General features: G+C 41.0%; 1 protein-coding gene across 4 annotated transcripts in view; it reads left to right on the plus strand.

The window, feature by feature from the left end:
- Positions 1-3,408: 3,408 nt before the first annotated feature.
- The window catches only part of ADCY1 (adenylate cyclase 1), a 144,229-nt gene continuing 130,587 nt past the window's right edge, over positions 3,409-17,050 (plus strand). For all 4 annotated transcript variants that reach the window (XR_010470219.1, XR_010470220.1, XM_005510172.4 and 1 more), the window contains exon 1: positions 3,409-4,283. Coding sequence is in view for 2 of the 4 variants with exons in the window: in XM_005510172.4 (XP_005510229.2) it covers positions 3,615-4,283 (669 nt within the window). In the remaining 2 variants the exon portion in view is untranslated. The remainder of the gene's footprint in view (positions 4,284-17,050) is intronic.

Here is a 17,050-nt window from a genome sequence, read left to right on the forward strand (position 1 = left end):
AGTATTGCTTCCAAAGATGATTTCCAGCCAATGCATCAGGTAGCAAGTGCTTGAGACTGTTAAAAGTGTAGAGATACAAAAATCAAGTACCAAGTTCTGCAAGGTAAAATAAGATGGACAATGAAAAATAAATAATTAAATGCATACTCCACGTGCACAAAATAAGTAAAACCAGATATTCTGAAACTGAGTAGCCCTTTAATTCAAGACTACTCCTAAGGTCTGATTAAAGGTACAGAGACTTCTGCTTAGTGTAACTCTGATCCATATACTGCCCTACTCTCCATAAAGAAATGTTTTACACTTCCAGTGACTCAACCAACCACGTCAGCTTGCATCTTAGGAAAAATCTGAAAAAACAGATAGGTTTTGCAATGCAAAAGGTGATAAACCTGGTCCCTAATTGCCCTTTCCTGCCAATACTACATTTATTCCCAGAGCAGTCTCAGGTTACAAACACAAGGGCATTCAACAGGAAGAGGTGGCTTGGATCTGGTCAACATTCAGAACTTTGAGGGTATTGTATATCAAAAGCAACCACGTATCTTCCTTAGAAATGAACCTGAAGTGCACTACAGACCACAAAGTGCTGTTCACAGTTCATAAAACCCCAACAAGGCTTTTGTCATCTGCAGCAGATAAGTTTGGTCAGAAAACACAGCACTGTGTCAGTGCATCCCAGCAGTTTTAAAGCCGATTATTTACTTGAATAAGATGCCTGTTTTCAGACAAAGGTTCTGAGGTTCCTTCTTTATATTTGCCATGGTAAAAACTGAGCTCTTCACTATGCAGGGTAAGGTGAGGTATTTGCCTCGTGTTGTGTAACAGTGCATAAAGGATGGAAGAGTTTCATTAATCACTGTGTGGTACTTCCATATTCCTACAATGTCTAAGGAAGATGAAGCTTCCGCAGTTCACTGCTTTCCCTTGACCTAATAAGAATGGAGATGTGTATGTCTCATACAAATGGGCCTTCTCTGCTCTATGTATGTACTAACTAACCCAACCCGAGGTTGTTAAGAAGCATGAAAATAATCTAAACCACAGGGTGCCTTGTAGGGAGTAACTCGCCTTCCATTTTCCCAGCAGCAAGCAGAGAGCCAGAAAAAAGAAATGATAACTGCTAGCATGACAACTCTTTCAGTGGATTGTTTCTAGGGCTGGGCAGCCAGGTGCCACCTCTTATGCAGTGCGAGATGTGATTTATCCCTCAGGGTATATAAGCTCAGAAGAAAGCTGAGGACAGGTGAAAATAGAACATGTATTTGTCTACTATGTGTTTGACAGAAGTGAATCTATGCACCTAAGTGAATTCACGCACCAAAGGAACAAGAAGATGAATTTTATTATCTTTCCAAACACACTAGAGATACTACAAAAACAAAGGAAGCTTTTTTTTTTTTCCTAGATTTAATTTAATTTCAGCTAAACATCTCTTCCTGTTTCCAGCATTTCGGTCAGCAAATCTAACCCCTTTAATTTCTTCCTGAAGGAATTTAAATAAATCTAAACACCAGCTATTTTTACAGTTCTGCAGTGTTTGGGAGCCTAAGTTGCACTCTAGGAAACCACTATGAGTGGCATCACATGAACACAAAGCAACAGTCACTGTGTCAAGTGTGAAATATTTTGAATCTGTAACACACAAACTCCAGCAACGTTGATTCATTCCCTTCTCCTAATGAGGTCTGTATGGGTTTGTAAGACCTACTTGATACTGAGTCTGGAGCACTAAGACTAACTTAAAATACTAAAATAATGTAAAAACTATGTTGCTTTAGATCATATATTAGACATTTTTTTTAAGAGCTACATTACTATCCAGAAGTGAAGTACCAACATCATTCACAGCTATAACAAATCTTAAAGAATCGCTGCTGTTGATCTTAAGGCCCTCCAGCCCAAATCCAAACCCAGAATTTGACAACACTGATACAAAAATCAACAATTGGATCTTCAACATACCCACGATAGTAGGATTCTGCTTTGATTCTGGAAAGTATTCCTGTGCTACTACTGAAAAGCCAAATGTTCCTAATGTATTAATGTCTTCTGTCTTGACATTTTCCTAGCCCTGACTCTTACAAATGCTTGAAACAAAGCCAAAAGAAACATTGGAGTCCATTCTCTAGTACATGGTAAGTTTGGATTCAGTCTCGTAACCCCCAAATTAGATGCAATGGTTACAGAAAACAATATTGTCCTGTATTCTTTGGTAGCAACTTGGTAATAGTGGTGTGTGGTAGCAGCACTATAGGCAGAATTGGGAAGGTTTTTTCAAAACCAACACACAGACTCCCAACTCAAGTTTTTGATCAGGGACCAAATGCAATTTTTTGTGAGATAATAATTAACTCCTGTCACAAGAATATCTCTCCACAGTCAGTGACTGACTTGTACTGATTTTTATTTGGTTTTGCATGCACAGAAACATGTTTTCTTGAAAATTTTCTCATCCATTGCACTTTTTTCCAACTGTTTCAGAATCTAGGAGGGAAAACCGGTAAAATGAGCATGTTTATTCAGGCAGATAAGACTTTATTTCTCAAAGGAAGCAGGATTCACCTACATGTGTGTATATATGTATATATGTATAGTATATTTACATACGTATGTATATTTACGTGTGTTTCTACGCCGTTATATATAGATTTTGTATACTTATATATATTTAAATAGATGTAAGGCAGGCGGGCAACACAAGGCTGTCAAACAGCAGGCGCACCCCGAAGGCGCGTGTACCTGAAGAGCCGGAGGGCGCCGGCCGGGGAGCGCTGGACTCCGCGCAGTGAGCGCTGGACGCTGCGCAGGAGCGAGCGGCCCGGCAGCGGCTCCCCAGCCGCCGTGCCCCGGCGGGGGACGTGTCGGGCTTCCCAAGCGAGCGGCGCGCAGGCGCCTCTCACACCCCAGCCCCGGCGAGATGCTCTTGGACGTGAGAAGGGGATCGCCCTGCCTTTCCTTGTCTCCTGCTTTGTCTCCGGCCCCTCTGCCTCACGTTTGCTCGTCTTAGCCCAGTTCCCTGGCTGGGTTTCATTATTTTTTTTTCCCTGTTGTCGTGGTTTTTTTTTTTTTTTTTTTTCGTCTCAATGTCGCTCACTCCCGGAGAGGCTGTTTGCCACCCGCTCTCCGTAGCTCCTGCTCCTCCAAACAGCGGTATCTGAAGGGAGACCCGCCTGTTGATTATCCCCCACTCCCCTTCGCTTCCACCCACCATCCCTCCGCTTGATTTCAAACCTTTGGATGGTGTTTTGGTGTCATTAGGAGATTAACATCCCCGAAGCACCGGGGGAGGAGGAGGAGGAAGAGGAGGGTGGTGGAGGGGAGAGAGAGACAGCAGGCAGGAAGGTTGGCATATTAACATAAGTGAGGCTCTCCTCCCGCCGTCCCAGCCATCGCCGGCTCCTTGGTAGCAGCGGAGCGGGGCGTTTGCCGGCGCCGCGGGTTGCGGCCGGCGGGCTGCACCCGGTGCCCGCGTTTTCGGAGCTGCCGCGGCGGGGGCTGCCGGCGGGCGTGCGGCCGCGGATCCTGCTCGCAGCCCCCATCTCTTTTATGAGCAGCGAGGCGCAGGAGCAGCAGCGCGGGACACCAGGAAGAGCATTTCTTCCCCGGGGTTTATGAATGGCACTGACATGGAGGAAATACCGTTTCAGAAAGTCAAGACCAAGAGGAAGAAGTGCTGCCACTGCTGCTGTTCCGCGCCGGCTGCCGCGGCGGCGGGAGCGGGAGCCGGGCTGGGGGACCCCCCTCCCTTGCTTCTGCTGGATGCCATCGCTTGCGAGGACGAATTTGACTGCAAGGAGCTTGAGGCTCTCTTCCAGAGCTACAACCTAAAGCTGGAGCAGACATCCACCCTTAAGGCGCTGGCCGTCCTCATCGTGCTCACCGCCAGCCTGGCCCTGGTGGAGTTGCTCTCTGGCCCCAGCCTGACCATCTCCAAAGGCTCTCACCCGGTGCACTGCATCATCTTCCTCTCCCTCTTCATCGTCACCAATGTCAAGTACCTGCAGGTCACCCAGCTGCAGCAGATCGTCAAGCTCACCTTACTCTTCAGCTTCACCTTCTCTTTCCTCTGCTGCCCCTTCTCACTCGGCGCCTATGGCATGGAGCCCCCCAGCGCCCCCGAGCAGGGCATGTGGCAGCTCATGCTGGTCACCTTCGTCTCTTACTCGCTGCTGCCCGTCCGGACCCTGCTGGCCATCGTCTTCGGGCTGGTGGTGTCCGTCTCCCACCTTATCGTCACAGCCACCTCCGTCAGTGCCAACCGGCAGCGGCTCTGGAGGACGGTGAGAGAGGGCCGGGCCGGGCACTGCAGCACAGCACAACCGCGCGGTGCGTGCCCGGCGAGCGGGCGAGGAAGGGCGGAAAGGCGCGAAGGGACGCGGAGAGCGGCCTGGGGAGCGGCAGAGGCTGCATGCCGACCCCCAGCAGCCAGACGGGGTGGCGGCGGCGCCAGGCGGTGTTTTCCCGGTGTGGAAGGGACGAGCACGCACCTGTGCTTCAGGCAGTGTCTGTAGCTCCCGGAAGTTTCCGGGAGGCAGAGTGGGATAGGAAGGCTCTTAGGAGACGGGCTTTCTTTCTCGAAGGAACACCGGGGACAGGGTAGGGGAGCCAACACTACTGTTTCCATGCTGGGGCAGATTCAGGGGCACCGCATGCACGGTCAGTGCAAATTCAGTGCGTATAAATAACACCTATTGGCTGAGTACAGCTTGGCATAGATAATAAGCTGTGTGTGCTAATAACACTTCGATCAAGTTGATTGGTATCCTCGCCCTCTCTCTCAGCTGTGGACCCTTCATGCTTACAGCCGATCTCAAGGCACGGGGGGGGGGATGACGACGCTCTGCAGGAGCCCTCTGGAGGAGGTGGGACACTCAAACGGGGAAACCAACCTCGCTGTTCTTCCAGCGGGCGCATTTCAGTTTCCCCAGGGCAGCTGCCTGCCCGTCCACAGGCAATACCTGCCATGTCAATGAACTTCATAGCGGTTCCCTTTCTCCTCTGAATTAATCCAGGAAAACCTCCCTCTGCTGCTGCGCTCCCTCCCCTCCCCCGAGTAGCTATTTATAGCCCTGCAGGGCTTTCTCCTGCTCCCGTGGCCTGATGGGCTGCACTGGCAGGGGGAGGAGGGTGGAGAGATGGACATATGGGAGACGCTGGGACTGGGAGTCGGGATTTGCTGCTTAAAGCCCCGTTATGTGGTAGGTCTGAACCACTGGGAAAGAGAAATTGGAAAAATTTTTTGTCCTCCCTCGCATTGCATTGATTATGTCAGCCCTCAGGGGAAGCACATGGGTTCTGGGGTCTAGATTGGTGTTAAACAACAGTTTAATGCATAATTGAAGTACTTAGTACATTACTTCTGCTTAATCCTGGCATGAATCTCCATGGCTGTGTAAGGCTGTGTTGTGATGCTAGGATGCGCACAGTTGGCATGGACATAAACGCTGCCATAAGCAGAATTGTACACCTTTGTGCCCAGAACTCTGAATTCTTTCTTCCTCCTTACATTCTTGCACAGACACACACATTCAGAATGACATACATGCACATAAAGGAGATACACAGGGACAATCAAAAGAGTGGGGTTACTGAGATGAACAGGATTATTCAAGGCTTCATGCTGCTTAGCTGGTAGACAATAAATTGTATATTTTGAAGGGGAAGAGAGAGATAAGCTGAGCTTTATGATTTACCCAGATAATCTGATGTCTATTTTTAAATGCATGATTTAGAGTTTCCATGAGAGGGAAAGCTGCTGAAATGCAGCAGCACTGAAAGGACCCCTCCTTAAAAGTATCCAAAAGGATGTTAAAAACTCTAGAATGTTTCTATTTGAGTGAGGCTGAACATAGCTGTTTTTATTGGAGTACCAGTTAGTCCTTATGGGAGTCCAGGCTATCCTGGCTGTTCTGACACGCAGGCAGATTTTTCTTGATGCCAAGTTGCAGCTCAATGTAGCACTTCCTGTTCTAGACGAACAACATAAAGAAGCTGACAATAACGTCTGCTCACTAAATTGTCTAGCCAAGGGCTTGAATATGAAACCTTTTGAAGAGTGGAAATCTGCTTTCTTCACACTAGTGTAACTCAGTTATTCAGTAGGCAAGAAGCTAGCTTAAAAATACATAAAAATGGTTGACTAGGGGCTGATGTAACACACATACGTTTCTTCTTCATTGCCCTCTCCTCCCCACCAAAGTGATTTCAGTAATTTGTATGCAGTCCCCAAAGCAGTATGCTTTGCTGATAATGGAAGAAACCAGCTCTGAGTCAAGCAAAATAACTGGTTTGTGAACTTGTGTTGCACAGAAATGCACATTGATTTGTTGCATATTTGCAAGCAATAAGTCTTGTGATTTGAAAACTATCTCTGTGTATGGGAGGGACTCTTCCCTTACACAGAAGTCGTTTTTTTCTTTTCTAAAGAACAATTTCACAATGGTTATAAATTTAAAGCCAGGGAAGGGCCACATAATCTGAATTTTATTTACCTGGCCTGAGAGCAGCCTGAGAGTAGCCCAGCTTTTTTTGTAAAGGCTAGAATGGATGCTGGCTTGCAATCCGGATCTGCTTTCCAGCCACTGAATTTTATCATGATTATCCCAGTGCTTGTAAACACAGCAAGCAGTCAGCCTGCCAGTGAGGCAGGACTGCTCTATGCAGAGCTGCAGTAGCATGAATGGCTCTGTTCTTTCTCCCAACCTCTTGATCCCCAACTCCAGGCAAATGGGTGAATTTAAATCTTTAAATAAAAATCTGCTGTATCTAGAAATGCAGAAGCACCTGTACCATCCACTGAGGTCAGTGTGTTGCTAAAGAGGCCTTTGATTTTGGGATGATTCAGGCAGGGAATAAATTTTATTTTTCTTTAGTCTGAGCCTCAAGAGAGCACAGACCTAGTAACTTCCATTGAAGTTAAACTAGCGAGTTAAATTGTCAGTAAGAACAAGCACTTCTTGTTGTTCCAAGTTCAAACCATTCAAAAATGGGCATAGCCAAGTTAAGGATTTTGTTCTGAAGCAGGCTTTTGGATGCACATCTTCCATTCCATGTTATGTGAGGACTCACCATATGCAAATCATTGAATGCCAAGAGCCTCACTGACTTCAATAGTGCTGAATCAGACCCTGAGTGGGTCCTACGGTGTGCTTAGAATTTCCATGTATATGTATATAAATGTACAAACACTTCAGCATATTAAAATCAATAGACAAGCTCATTGTGAGGGAAGTTTGTTATGAGGTCTACATGGTAAAGCACATTTAATTTGCAAGCGATAGTTTTCTGACAGCACCGTGTTATCTGTGGGTGGTCTGTGGAGATCACAAGCTCATTTCTTCCACCTCTTCTCCACCATTAGATGTCATGTCATGTCATGTCATGTCATGTCATGTCATGTCATGTCATGTCATGTCATATGTCATGTCATGTCATGTCACATTGGGATTGAGACTCAGGTGTGTGTAAAAGAAAGAGCAGAGGAGGAACACAAGTGCAGGGAAGCAAAGACAGCTGGAGAAGTAACATGGCAGAATTTAAGATTAATCTTTCCACTCACTATCTGTTTTTTCATCAAATGAAAGATTCCAACCTGTTAATCTGCCCTGCTAATTTCTCAAGACAAATGTTGTGATAGACAAAAAGTAAATATAAATAAGAGGAATTTTAAAATATGCAAAGTACTTGTGGGCAACCGTCACGCCATTTGGAATAAGTTCATGGCAGAAGGCATGCTGACTTCACAGCTGGTTGTATGTCATATTTTATACTGTGATAATGATATAAACAGTGTATATAAGCAATAACGTATTGGTCATGTTAGTTGGATTCTTTCACTTCTTTTGGAGTCATGGAACAAAGTGCTCTTGTCATGTAATTTGGCAAGGTATCTGCAAGCAGCTGAACCTACAAATGAAGATTTGACAGCTTGGACTCTAGTATTTTTTTCTTCTCTGCACCTTTCAGATGGAAGTTAGGTGCTTCAGAGCAGTTACAGATATATAAAACCCTGCGCCAAGGAGCTTAGTCTAATTTTTGTTGTGATGCAGTGAGTGGGTGTTAGAGGTATTAAGGCCAGATGGGGTGAGGAAGGCAAAGGCTGCTCACAGAAATTACTCAGTGGTGGCATGTGCACAGTTTCACGACTTACTGTTAAATAACTTTTTTGGTTCCTCTAAATATTTTTCCCCTTTGTGGTTTTTTTGTTTCATTTGTTTGTTTGTTTGTTTGGTTTTTTGTTTGTTTGTTTGTTTTTAATATATACTTATTTCCAGAAAATTCAAAAGCAACACCAGCAAAGTGCCCTTACATATCACAGAAATCTTTGTGAAAAAGCAAATCTTCTGTGAAAGCCAAAGTTCCAACATGAGTAACAAAGAGCAGAGGAAAGGTGCTATCATGAATTAGTGATTTTTTGTTTTCCAGCAGTGTGTTGAAATAAATGTTGTAGTATTTTTCTAGCTATATTTTAAACTGATTTAATGCATTTATTTATTTATTTGTATGATTCGTACTTTCATTTATTCAGCAAGTACCAAAATGGTAGTGGAGAATGGGGTAGACTATGAAAAGGATAATGTGGAGGAAGCTGGTGACAGTTGTTTAAAATAATTTATATAATACTTACAACTTTATCTTAACTCTTTGCTTGGTTAGGGTGATAGCAGTCTGGAATATCACAAGGAATTATCATTATCATGCCAAAGTTAATCCTGTTTCTGTTAGGATATAAAATGTAATTAATGTACACATCACTGACAGAACTTAATGTCCACACCTTTGTCTCACACAGAAGGTAGGGTCTAGCAGCCTCATAAAAAGGATTGCAAATCAAAGACAGCTCAGCTACGTTGTTGTTATTATTCGGTGCAAAGATCAGGTTTTCTCCTTCATGCATATGAAGTACTGCTGACGGACAGTACTAGTTCATTCTCTGCGGTACTTTTAAAATATGAGTGTCAAGAATATCTCTAGTATTGCAAACATATCTATGCACTAATATCCTGTTTGAATTTGCTGGTTTTGTCTCTTTACAAAGACTGGGACCTCTGTTCTTAGAGATTCTCAATATCTGTGTGTAGTTCTAACTTCAAGCTGACATTTAGTCCATATTAAAAGATTGAAAAAAACTTTTTTTTTTTTTCCTAGCTAAAGTGAGATTTTAGTCTTCATTTGTGGCATGGGGATTGCCAGGTATTGACCACAGTGCTTTCACCTAGGGGCTGAAGTATAGGATTTTCTGTGGAATATAGAGCTCAGTGTCTTTTTCCATGTGGAGATTAATATGCTTTTGACTTCCTGAGTCTGCAAACTGCTGACACTGCTACTTTTTATGGGTTTCCAAATAATAACAGCATGCTGATGGTTCTGCATGCTTGAGAAACAAGAAGCCTTTAGGAAGCTGGCAAGAATCATACAAACTTGGAGAAATAATAGATAACAATTTATTAGATAACTTCAGTTGTTTTTCTCCTTTTTGCTCAGGGAGAATGCAGCTTCTCTGCAATGTATGTCACCATATTCACAGGCTTATAAGAATTAGGTTTTTTTGGTAGCAGTTCTTTGCAATGATTTGTCATATGACCTTTGTATGGACATCTGTGGCTAGTGTATTACTCTTTGTATTGCAATGAAACTTGTGGGTCCCTGTGATGGACCAGATGCCTATTAACTAGTGCAGTGAAGAAATACATGACGAAAGGCAGACTTTCTCCTTGGCTCTACCTCTTCCTCTCCCATTCTGTTCCATTTGGAAAAAAATTGCAATGGAAATGTAAATTGAATTTGCTAATGGTAAGCTCTGACTGACTTGTCAAGCTAACATAACTTAGTCTTGTTATACTTGAAATGTTGTTTATGGTCAAAGAGGAAATGCAACTTATATAAAGCTACAAATATTTATTTATTTATTTATTTATTTATTTATTTATTTATTTATTTTAGTGCAGTTGAACTCTTAAGCAGCTAATCAAAGAATTATTAACATACAGGATCCCATTATTACCAAAGGGGGCTTCTATGCAGAAAATGTTTTAATGATAATAAAGCAGCTAACATTGCTGCACACCCACTTAATTTCTACCCTCTTTCCTTGATGTTATGCTCACCCTTCCCCTGCTTCTCCAAGTCTTGTGGTTGGTGGCTTCATTCTTCTGGTGGTGTTACCTGTGTTGGTAGCATCTGGAGTCCTTCACTGGAAGGAATGGGATGTTCATGTTAATGGCTTCTTCTTTGCACTAGGGTCCACTTGGGGACATATTTATAAGTTTGCTAACATGCATTCCTCGTTCTTTATTGGTCTACAGCTCCATGTTGCTTCTAAATTTACTACATATGGTTTCTTTTATGTATGTTGGAGACTTGTTCTTTGTTCTTTTTGTTACACCTAAACCCAGTTTTGTCTATCTTCAGGTCCGCATTTCCTTAATTGACCATTGGTGAGTCTTTTTATAACTATGGGTTTTGTCTTCATTATCAAGCCTGTGCTCCATCTTTTGTAATTCCATGCCTGTACTCCTCTACACCACCTCCTGTGTCTCCACTTCGCACGGCCTCTGCTATGTTTCCATAGGCCTGTATTTCTGCACACTACATCATTCTGTTACAGTCATAAAACTGTTGTGCTAACATATAAAGGTAAGCAAAAGTAACACAAATCAGCTACAGACATTGGGTCAATTAGAAAAAAAATGCTGTTATGTCTAAACTGAGTAAAACAAAGTGCAGGAACGTCAAAAAATGTAGCCTTGGATGCTAAACTTTTAGCCCAGATCAAGACTGACATGCTTCAGAGGTCTTGCAAACTCTCTGCAAAGCTTATCGCTTTATATATACCAATGGCAATACAGTAAGAGCAATAGTAGTAGAGTATTATATGGCTATATGGTTGCAGTCTTTGTTAATATGTGTGTGGTTTAGACTGCCTGCATGTATCTTATTGTTTTCATTTTAATGCCAACGAAGTGGGTTAAATGGTGGCTTCATTTCAAAATGGTAAAATTTTATTGTCTAGACCAGGGGTGTCAAACTAATTTTCACCGAGGGCCACATCAGCCTTGCGGTTGCCTTCAAAGGGCCGAATGTAATTTTAGGACTGTATAAATGTAGCAGTAGTTACATTTATACAGTCCTAAAATTACATTCGGGCCTTTGAAGGCATTTTAAGTATATTCAGTGCTAAACTCATATGGGAAAATTTTGAGAATAGTCAATACTTTTCCTTGATGTGATCTGCCATTTCTTCTTCTGGATTCAAACTTCTATTTTTTTCTCACCACCTTGTTCTCCCCAGTTATTATTACAGTGCAGTGTCTTGCTGGACAGAACCGATGTAACACAATGTATAGCCAGTGCAGGTTTCAATTTATTTTCATCTACTTTAAACACAGCCGTGAATGTCTTCATGTCTATAATAGATGGCCCTTGTCTGTTTAGGTGCATTGCATTCTTACGTGCTAAATTCTACTGTTGCCATGCTAGAAAATATAACCTAGCATAAAATAATGTTTTCTGTTTGTTACGGTTAGTTATCATCTTGTGCTTTCTTCGATTCAAAAGGCCATATACTTTTGTCTACCCTACAGGAATAAAGTAGTGCAAAACATAACAATGTAGATAGCATGTGTAGATGAGACAGAACAGCATGGTTCCTTGTCTCTAAGCTCTTGGTTGTGTCAATAGTGGATAACTGTTACAAAGTCTTTTATGACTGTGGCAAAGGGATGGCATGGTTTTGTGCGTGTTTCAAGTTCCCATTAATTCATAATATGTTACAAGAAAATTTGATCTAGGACTTAAAATGTTTGTAATTTGAAACTCTGGAACATTGCTGACAAGAAGAAATCAGGCAGTATTAAGTCCTGCAAGACCCTTGTTGTTGGGAAGGGGAGGATGCTATCATGGATGAGCCTGAGAGACCATCAAAGAGTATAACGTAATCCATATGCTTTGTTTATAAATTTCTGAAGTACGTGATTTACTTTCTTACTTTCTTCCACTCGGAAACTTTTCATGGAAGAAATTGTCTTTGCTTCAAATATTTATGATACGTACCTGGAGGAATTTCAGGAAACAACGTAGTTAACTACTCTGTCCACCTGTTTGTTCTGTGTTTGGAATAATTAAAACTAACACTATTACCTTTCATTTACTGAAGTGTAATCTGGGCAAAGCACTGCCCTTCAATGCAGGTTAATACAATGTACATTTTAATTCATATAAATGTACAATAAATATAACACAGGAATAAATATTCTATATGAACTTTTCACATGAGCTCTTTCCTGAAAGAAATAAATTCACCAAACACATTGTATACACAGAAAAACTGTTTTCTCCAGCAGGATTTAGAAATAGTGAAAAATCCCAGAAATGTGGATCTAGTGTGGCTCTAAGGCAGGTAATAAAGTGAGACAAAGCTGTAAGAAATATAGTTATTTCTTAAGTTATAGTTCAGGAACCACAGAAGTCCTTTGTCGTTCAGAGGTACATGTTGTGAGAAATTATCTAAGTGTGGCTAAGGTGAAAAACATTACAGAACAATATTCCACCATAAGACCAACTTTCAGATGTTTGTTCTGGAGCAAGATGTTATTGGATACAGTAACAAGTGGTTGTGTATCCTCCTGTACAACTTTATAAAAGTAAACATAATTAACTGTTCCTTACAGTGCTTATCACATAAAATTAAGGGGTGTTTCTAACCAACCTGACATTTTTTCTTTTTTCATAGGTTGCTAATTTATACAATACAATAGCAGAGAAATATTTTTCAATTTCCATAAACCCTGCTTATGATTCTGTCTTAGAAGATGAAAATAATTATCCACCCACACAACATTAGGATACACTAATAAACTCAGTTGTAAAAGAGATTTACATAAAATATATCTTTAATTTAAAGTATCAACAGCCTGAAAAAGAATACTGTGCTTGAGCAGAACTTGTTAAATTTGGTCATATGAAGCTGAGAATAGGCCTATGCCTTCTAAGTAAAGAATGTTTTTTTTGGTTGTTGTTTGTTTGTTTGTTTTTCTGTACAGAGTTTATCTGTGTGAAATACAATGTGGTAAAATGAAGTTTTGCGGTAAATTGATCAATGTTAATTCAAAGGTGAAGGATATAGGCCTGAGCCTCATTTTATACACCAAAAATCATCTCACAGGGCTTTGGGGAGATTTACACAATGTGCCAGGAATTCTTCTTGCCAGTAATAATTTCATCCCAGAATGATTTAACTAAAAGGGCACACCATTTAATATGAACTCTGTAGCAAGTCAAGATCTGTTTGTTTACCTCATGACATTAAAGTAGTAATGATCATGGAAAGGAACATCTCCTTAGGGGCAAACAGACCCCTAAGAGAGAGAAGCTACATTAAGATCAAATTTTCGCTGTTGCAGGTTGCCTCTGGAGTCTACTCTGCAGACTCCTGGTCACTGCTGTCATAGTATCTCAGATTTGGATGCTAACTCCTCATTTGGGATTATGGGCCACAGAGTTTAGATGCTATGCTCCAGAGATTAGGGATGACCCCTCGTCAATGTCCTGTGTGATTCCTGGTACTGTTCTTTGCGGCCATCATGCTGATGTCTGTGCTGATCCACGCTACTTTAATGCAAATCAGCTGTAGTGGGGCAGTGGGAGTTGAAGAAACATGGTGTTTAAATCAGTGGTTGGATTAGCTACAATGAGCGCTCTCTCTGTCATTCATCTATGCTTTGAAATATAAGGAATAATGATGCTTTTTGAAACAGAGAAACAAACTGAGTGTTACCTCAATGTTCAATATGTGTGTTTCCCCTTGTTATCCCCAGTTATGTAAATGAGAGTGGGGAATGGTAGCTATTTGAGTCTCCTCAGAAGGAAAGTTTACGTTAGCTTATTTGGCTTTCTCTATGCAGCCGTCTCTTTTGGGTGGCAGTAGATTGAAGAGATTGCAGTCCAGCTTCATCTGTTAGTTGAAATAAACTGCTTTATCAATACACCATTACTTCTTGCTTACACTGTTAAAAAGATTAGTCTGATTTTTTCCTTTGAAGAGACCATAGCCTGAAGAGGGAATTCTTATTCTAAATTGCACTTTACAACATCAGTTAATATTAATACAGTGGCTGAAATGGCTTTGTAGTGTAGTGGTAGTGTACTTTTTTAATTGAGACTGCATGCTGTTCTTAAAACTGATAAGGATATTCTGGAGTATCCTTCACTGAAAAAGATGATGATGTTTAAGAGAGAGTAGGCTTAATTTGCTGGACTGTCAGTTCCATTGGTATTGCTAAATTAGAAATCTGGAAGAATGTGATTGACAAAATTGTTTGGCATGGCTTTTTAAAAATTCAATAGCACTATTTCTAAGCCTTATTTATTGCCTGACAGGAACATTAAGGGTATAATGAATGAGTTCCTGAATACCTGCTGACTATTTAGTGCAAATCTTATGTGTAGTTAATGTATTTATTTGGTGGGCAATGTATAGAGTAAGCTATAGAATTTTCTTAGCTTCCCCATGGGCAAGGAACATGAAAAATGCACCTTTCTTACCCTTGGGTTTTAGAAGAATAGGCTGAAAAAATTTACAGTTAGTATTTTGCAGTTAGGATGAATAAAAGTACTGAAATGGGCAATAACCACTTGCAAAGCTATGAATTATTTATTCTTGATCCTTAACGGATATTTTTGTAGCATTACTAGTTTATCATCAGAGGACCTAATAATTTTTTTAAAAGTTTTGCTTATTTGCTTTTTTTCTTTTTCTTCTGCCGCTTTTGTGCAACCAGTCCCTGTCAGTTTTGTGCTGACTGTTCTAGTTCTTGGTGCAGTGACCTCTACTGAACTTCTCCCGAAAGAGAACATCAACCAGATAAAAAAGAGAGAACATTCTCCTGGGATGGGGATGACTGCGGAAAGGAGGTTGATCTTTCCTAATTTCCCTGAGGGTGCACAACTTTCAGGCCCAGGACTTCATGTTTCTCATTGGTTAATGAGCCTACACTCATGAACCTTAGTCCCAAATCTCTATGGTGTCATTTGCAAGAGCCCCATTTCTCCAGCACAATAGTGTACTGAAGAACTGAGCTTGGCTACTGATCACAATGATTTTTCCTTCTCTTGGGCAAAAGATATAATATCCAAAATAGAGAGAAATTGTCTTTCTTACAAAATTTGTTATATGCTCCTGAAGTTGTATTTTGAAGTTTGCTTAGAGTTCCTGGTCCTCTGTAAAGGTAAGGATTTGACATGTATATAATCCATTATCTAAACATTCTCAAAGAAATTTTCTTTACAGGGAGATATCAGGTGCTATATTGGCTTCTTTTCCCATGTGTATGATAGTTGCTGCCATTCCACTCATAAAAAAAAGACATGACTGAAAAATCAAAGACTTAGAACTGCTTTGTAAAAAGCAGCTGATAACCTTTTTCTGAAGTTGTAATTAAAAAAAAAAAAAAGTATTCCTAAAGATGACACTGCTGAGTTATTGTAATCTTACTGTGCACAGTCCCAAATGTGGATGATTTTATTCAATGGTACAAACCTTGAAAAGGAGGTTTATGTATGTTTTTCTCCTTATTGCAATTAAGAGGTTCAAGAATGGAGCTGTATGAGGAAAAGGTCCTTTCTTCTTTAGAGTCACAGTTCAAATTTAGGTTGCTAAAGTTCATTTTCCTCTACTATCTAAAGATATTTGGATGACCTACTAAAATGTATAAGAAAGACTGATGCTGACAGTCCAGTTTCTGAGATGCAAATGCAAATTTTTTTATGTAACATCACTGTTGGTAACTCAGCAAACCCAGTAAACGTAAGTTGTTTTCTTAGTCATTGGGCAAACATGAGTGTTGTTTTGCTAAGATTGTTTGTGAGGTAATATGTATGTCATACATGGAATTATAATGAAAGTTCGCAGGGCCTCTGCATCGCTGGTATTAACACGTTTGACAGAGGAATGTGGGGCAAACCTCTTCTCAGCATATTACAGAGTCTGCTGCTGTGTTTGACTTACAACTTGTTGGGTAAATACCATGATTCTTACTGTGGGAAAAGTCACAATGACTGTAAATCAGTTGCAAGGGAGAACTGAGGGCTTCGACTTGTGAGCAAATGACAGTAGTGCAACATCTATTGTAAGCAGACATTGGCTACACATGAGCTCATTCTGTGACGTACTGCAAAGTATTCTGAGGTTGTGTTTTTTTTTTTCCTTTAAGGAACCCTTAAATCACCTGGAAACTACCAGGTACAGCAGTTCAAAAGTTGGCATGCAGAAGGCTGTCTTGGAATACCTGAAGAAGGGAAAGCCACTAGAATGATCCTCAGGAGAAAAATTTCTCTCTCTAGCATCTGGAGATCTCACAGTTGTTTTCAGAGTTGATTAAACTATCTGCTGTTGGAAAGCTTCTTGGGACCAGTGTAGATGTCAAAGGTCTGCTGATGGCCTAAATGTAATAAAAATCTCTTTATTATATACCTAGATGTAATATAATCAACAACTGTAGATATTTCTTGGTATTATCAGTCTGTAGATTGAGCAGTTTCTGAATTAAGTTCCATTGGGGAGTTTCATGTGACAAAGTAGTAACATAGGAAAAATAGGATCTAGTTGCCTTTCTCAGTCTTTGTGCAGTAGGTACAATACTTTATGTCTTACATCTCTCCTGGCTTCTCTTCAGGGGACAATTTCTCGTCCAGCACATAATTCCTTGGGCATAGTGAAGAATGGAGGAATATAATTTTTTTTCGAGACAAAATTACTGAGATGTAAACAGATGCTAGACTTCCTTTTAATAATGAATAAACATCAGAGGTCTGGTTCCACCTTTCAGTTTATGGATTGACTTAGTCCTTTTAAAATTGATGGACACAGAAGATTGCCAGTGTTATTCTAATATAATATCAAAGACAAGAAGCAAACTGCTCTTTGCGCTAGCTTGTTGATGATGCTCTTAAAGTCTGAAGCACGATGTTACAGCATGGGGTGCTCCATGTACAAACCCTAACTCATGTTTATACCAGTTGTATAATGTGTGCAGACAGACCAGAAACTCCA

Source organism: Columba livia, chromosome 2 (assembly GCF_036013475.1).
Source record: "Columba livia isolate bColLiv1 breed racing homer chromosome 2, bColLiv1.pat.W.v2, whole genome shotgun sequence".
Lineage (NCBI taxonomy): Eukaryota > Metazoa > Chordata > Aves > Columbiformes > Columbidae > Columba > Columba livia.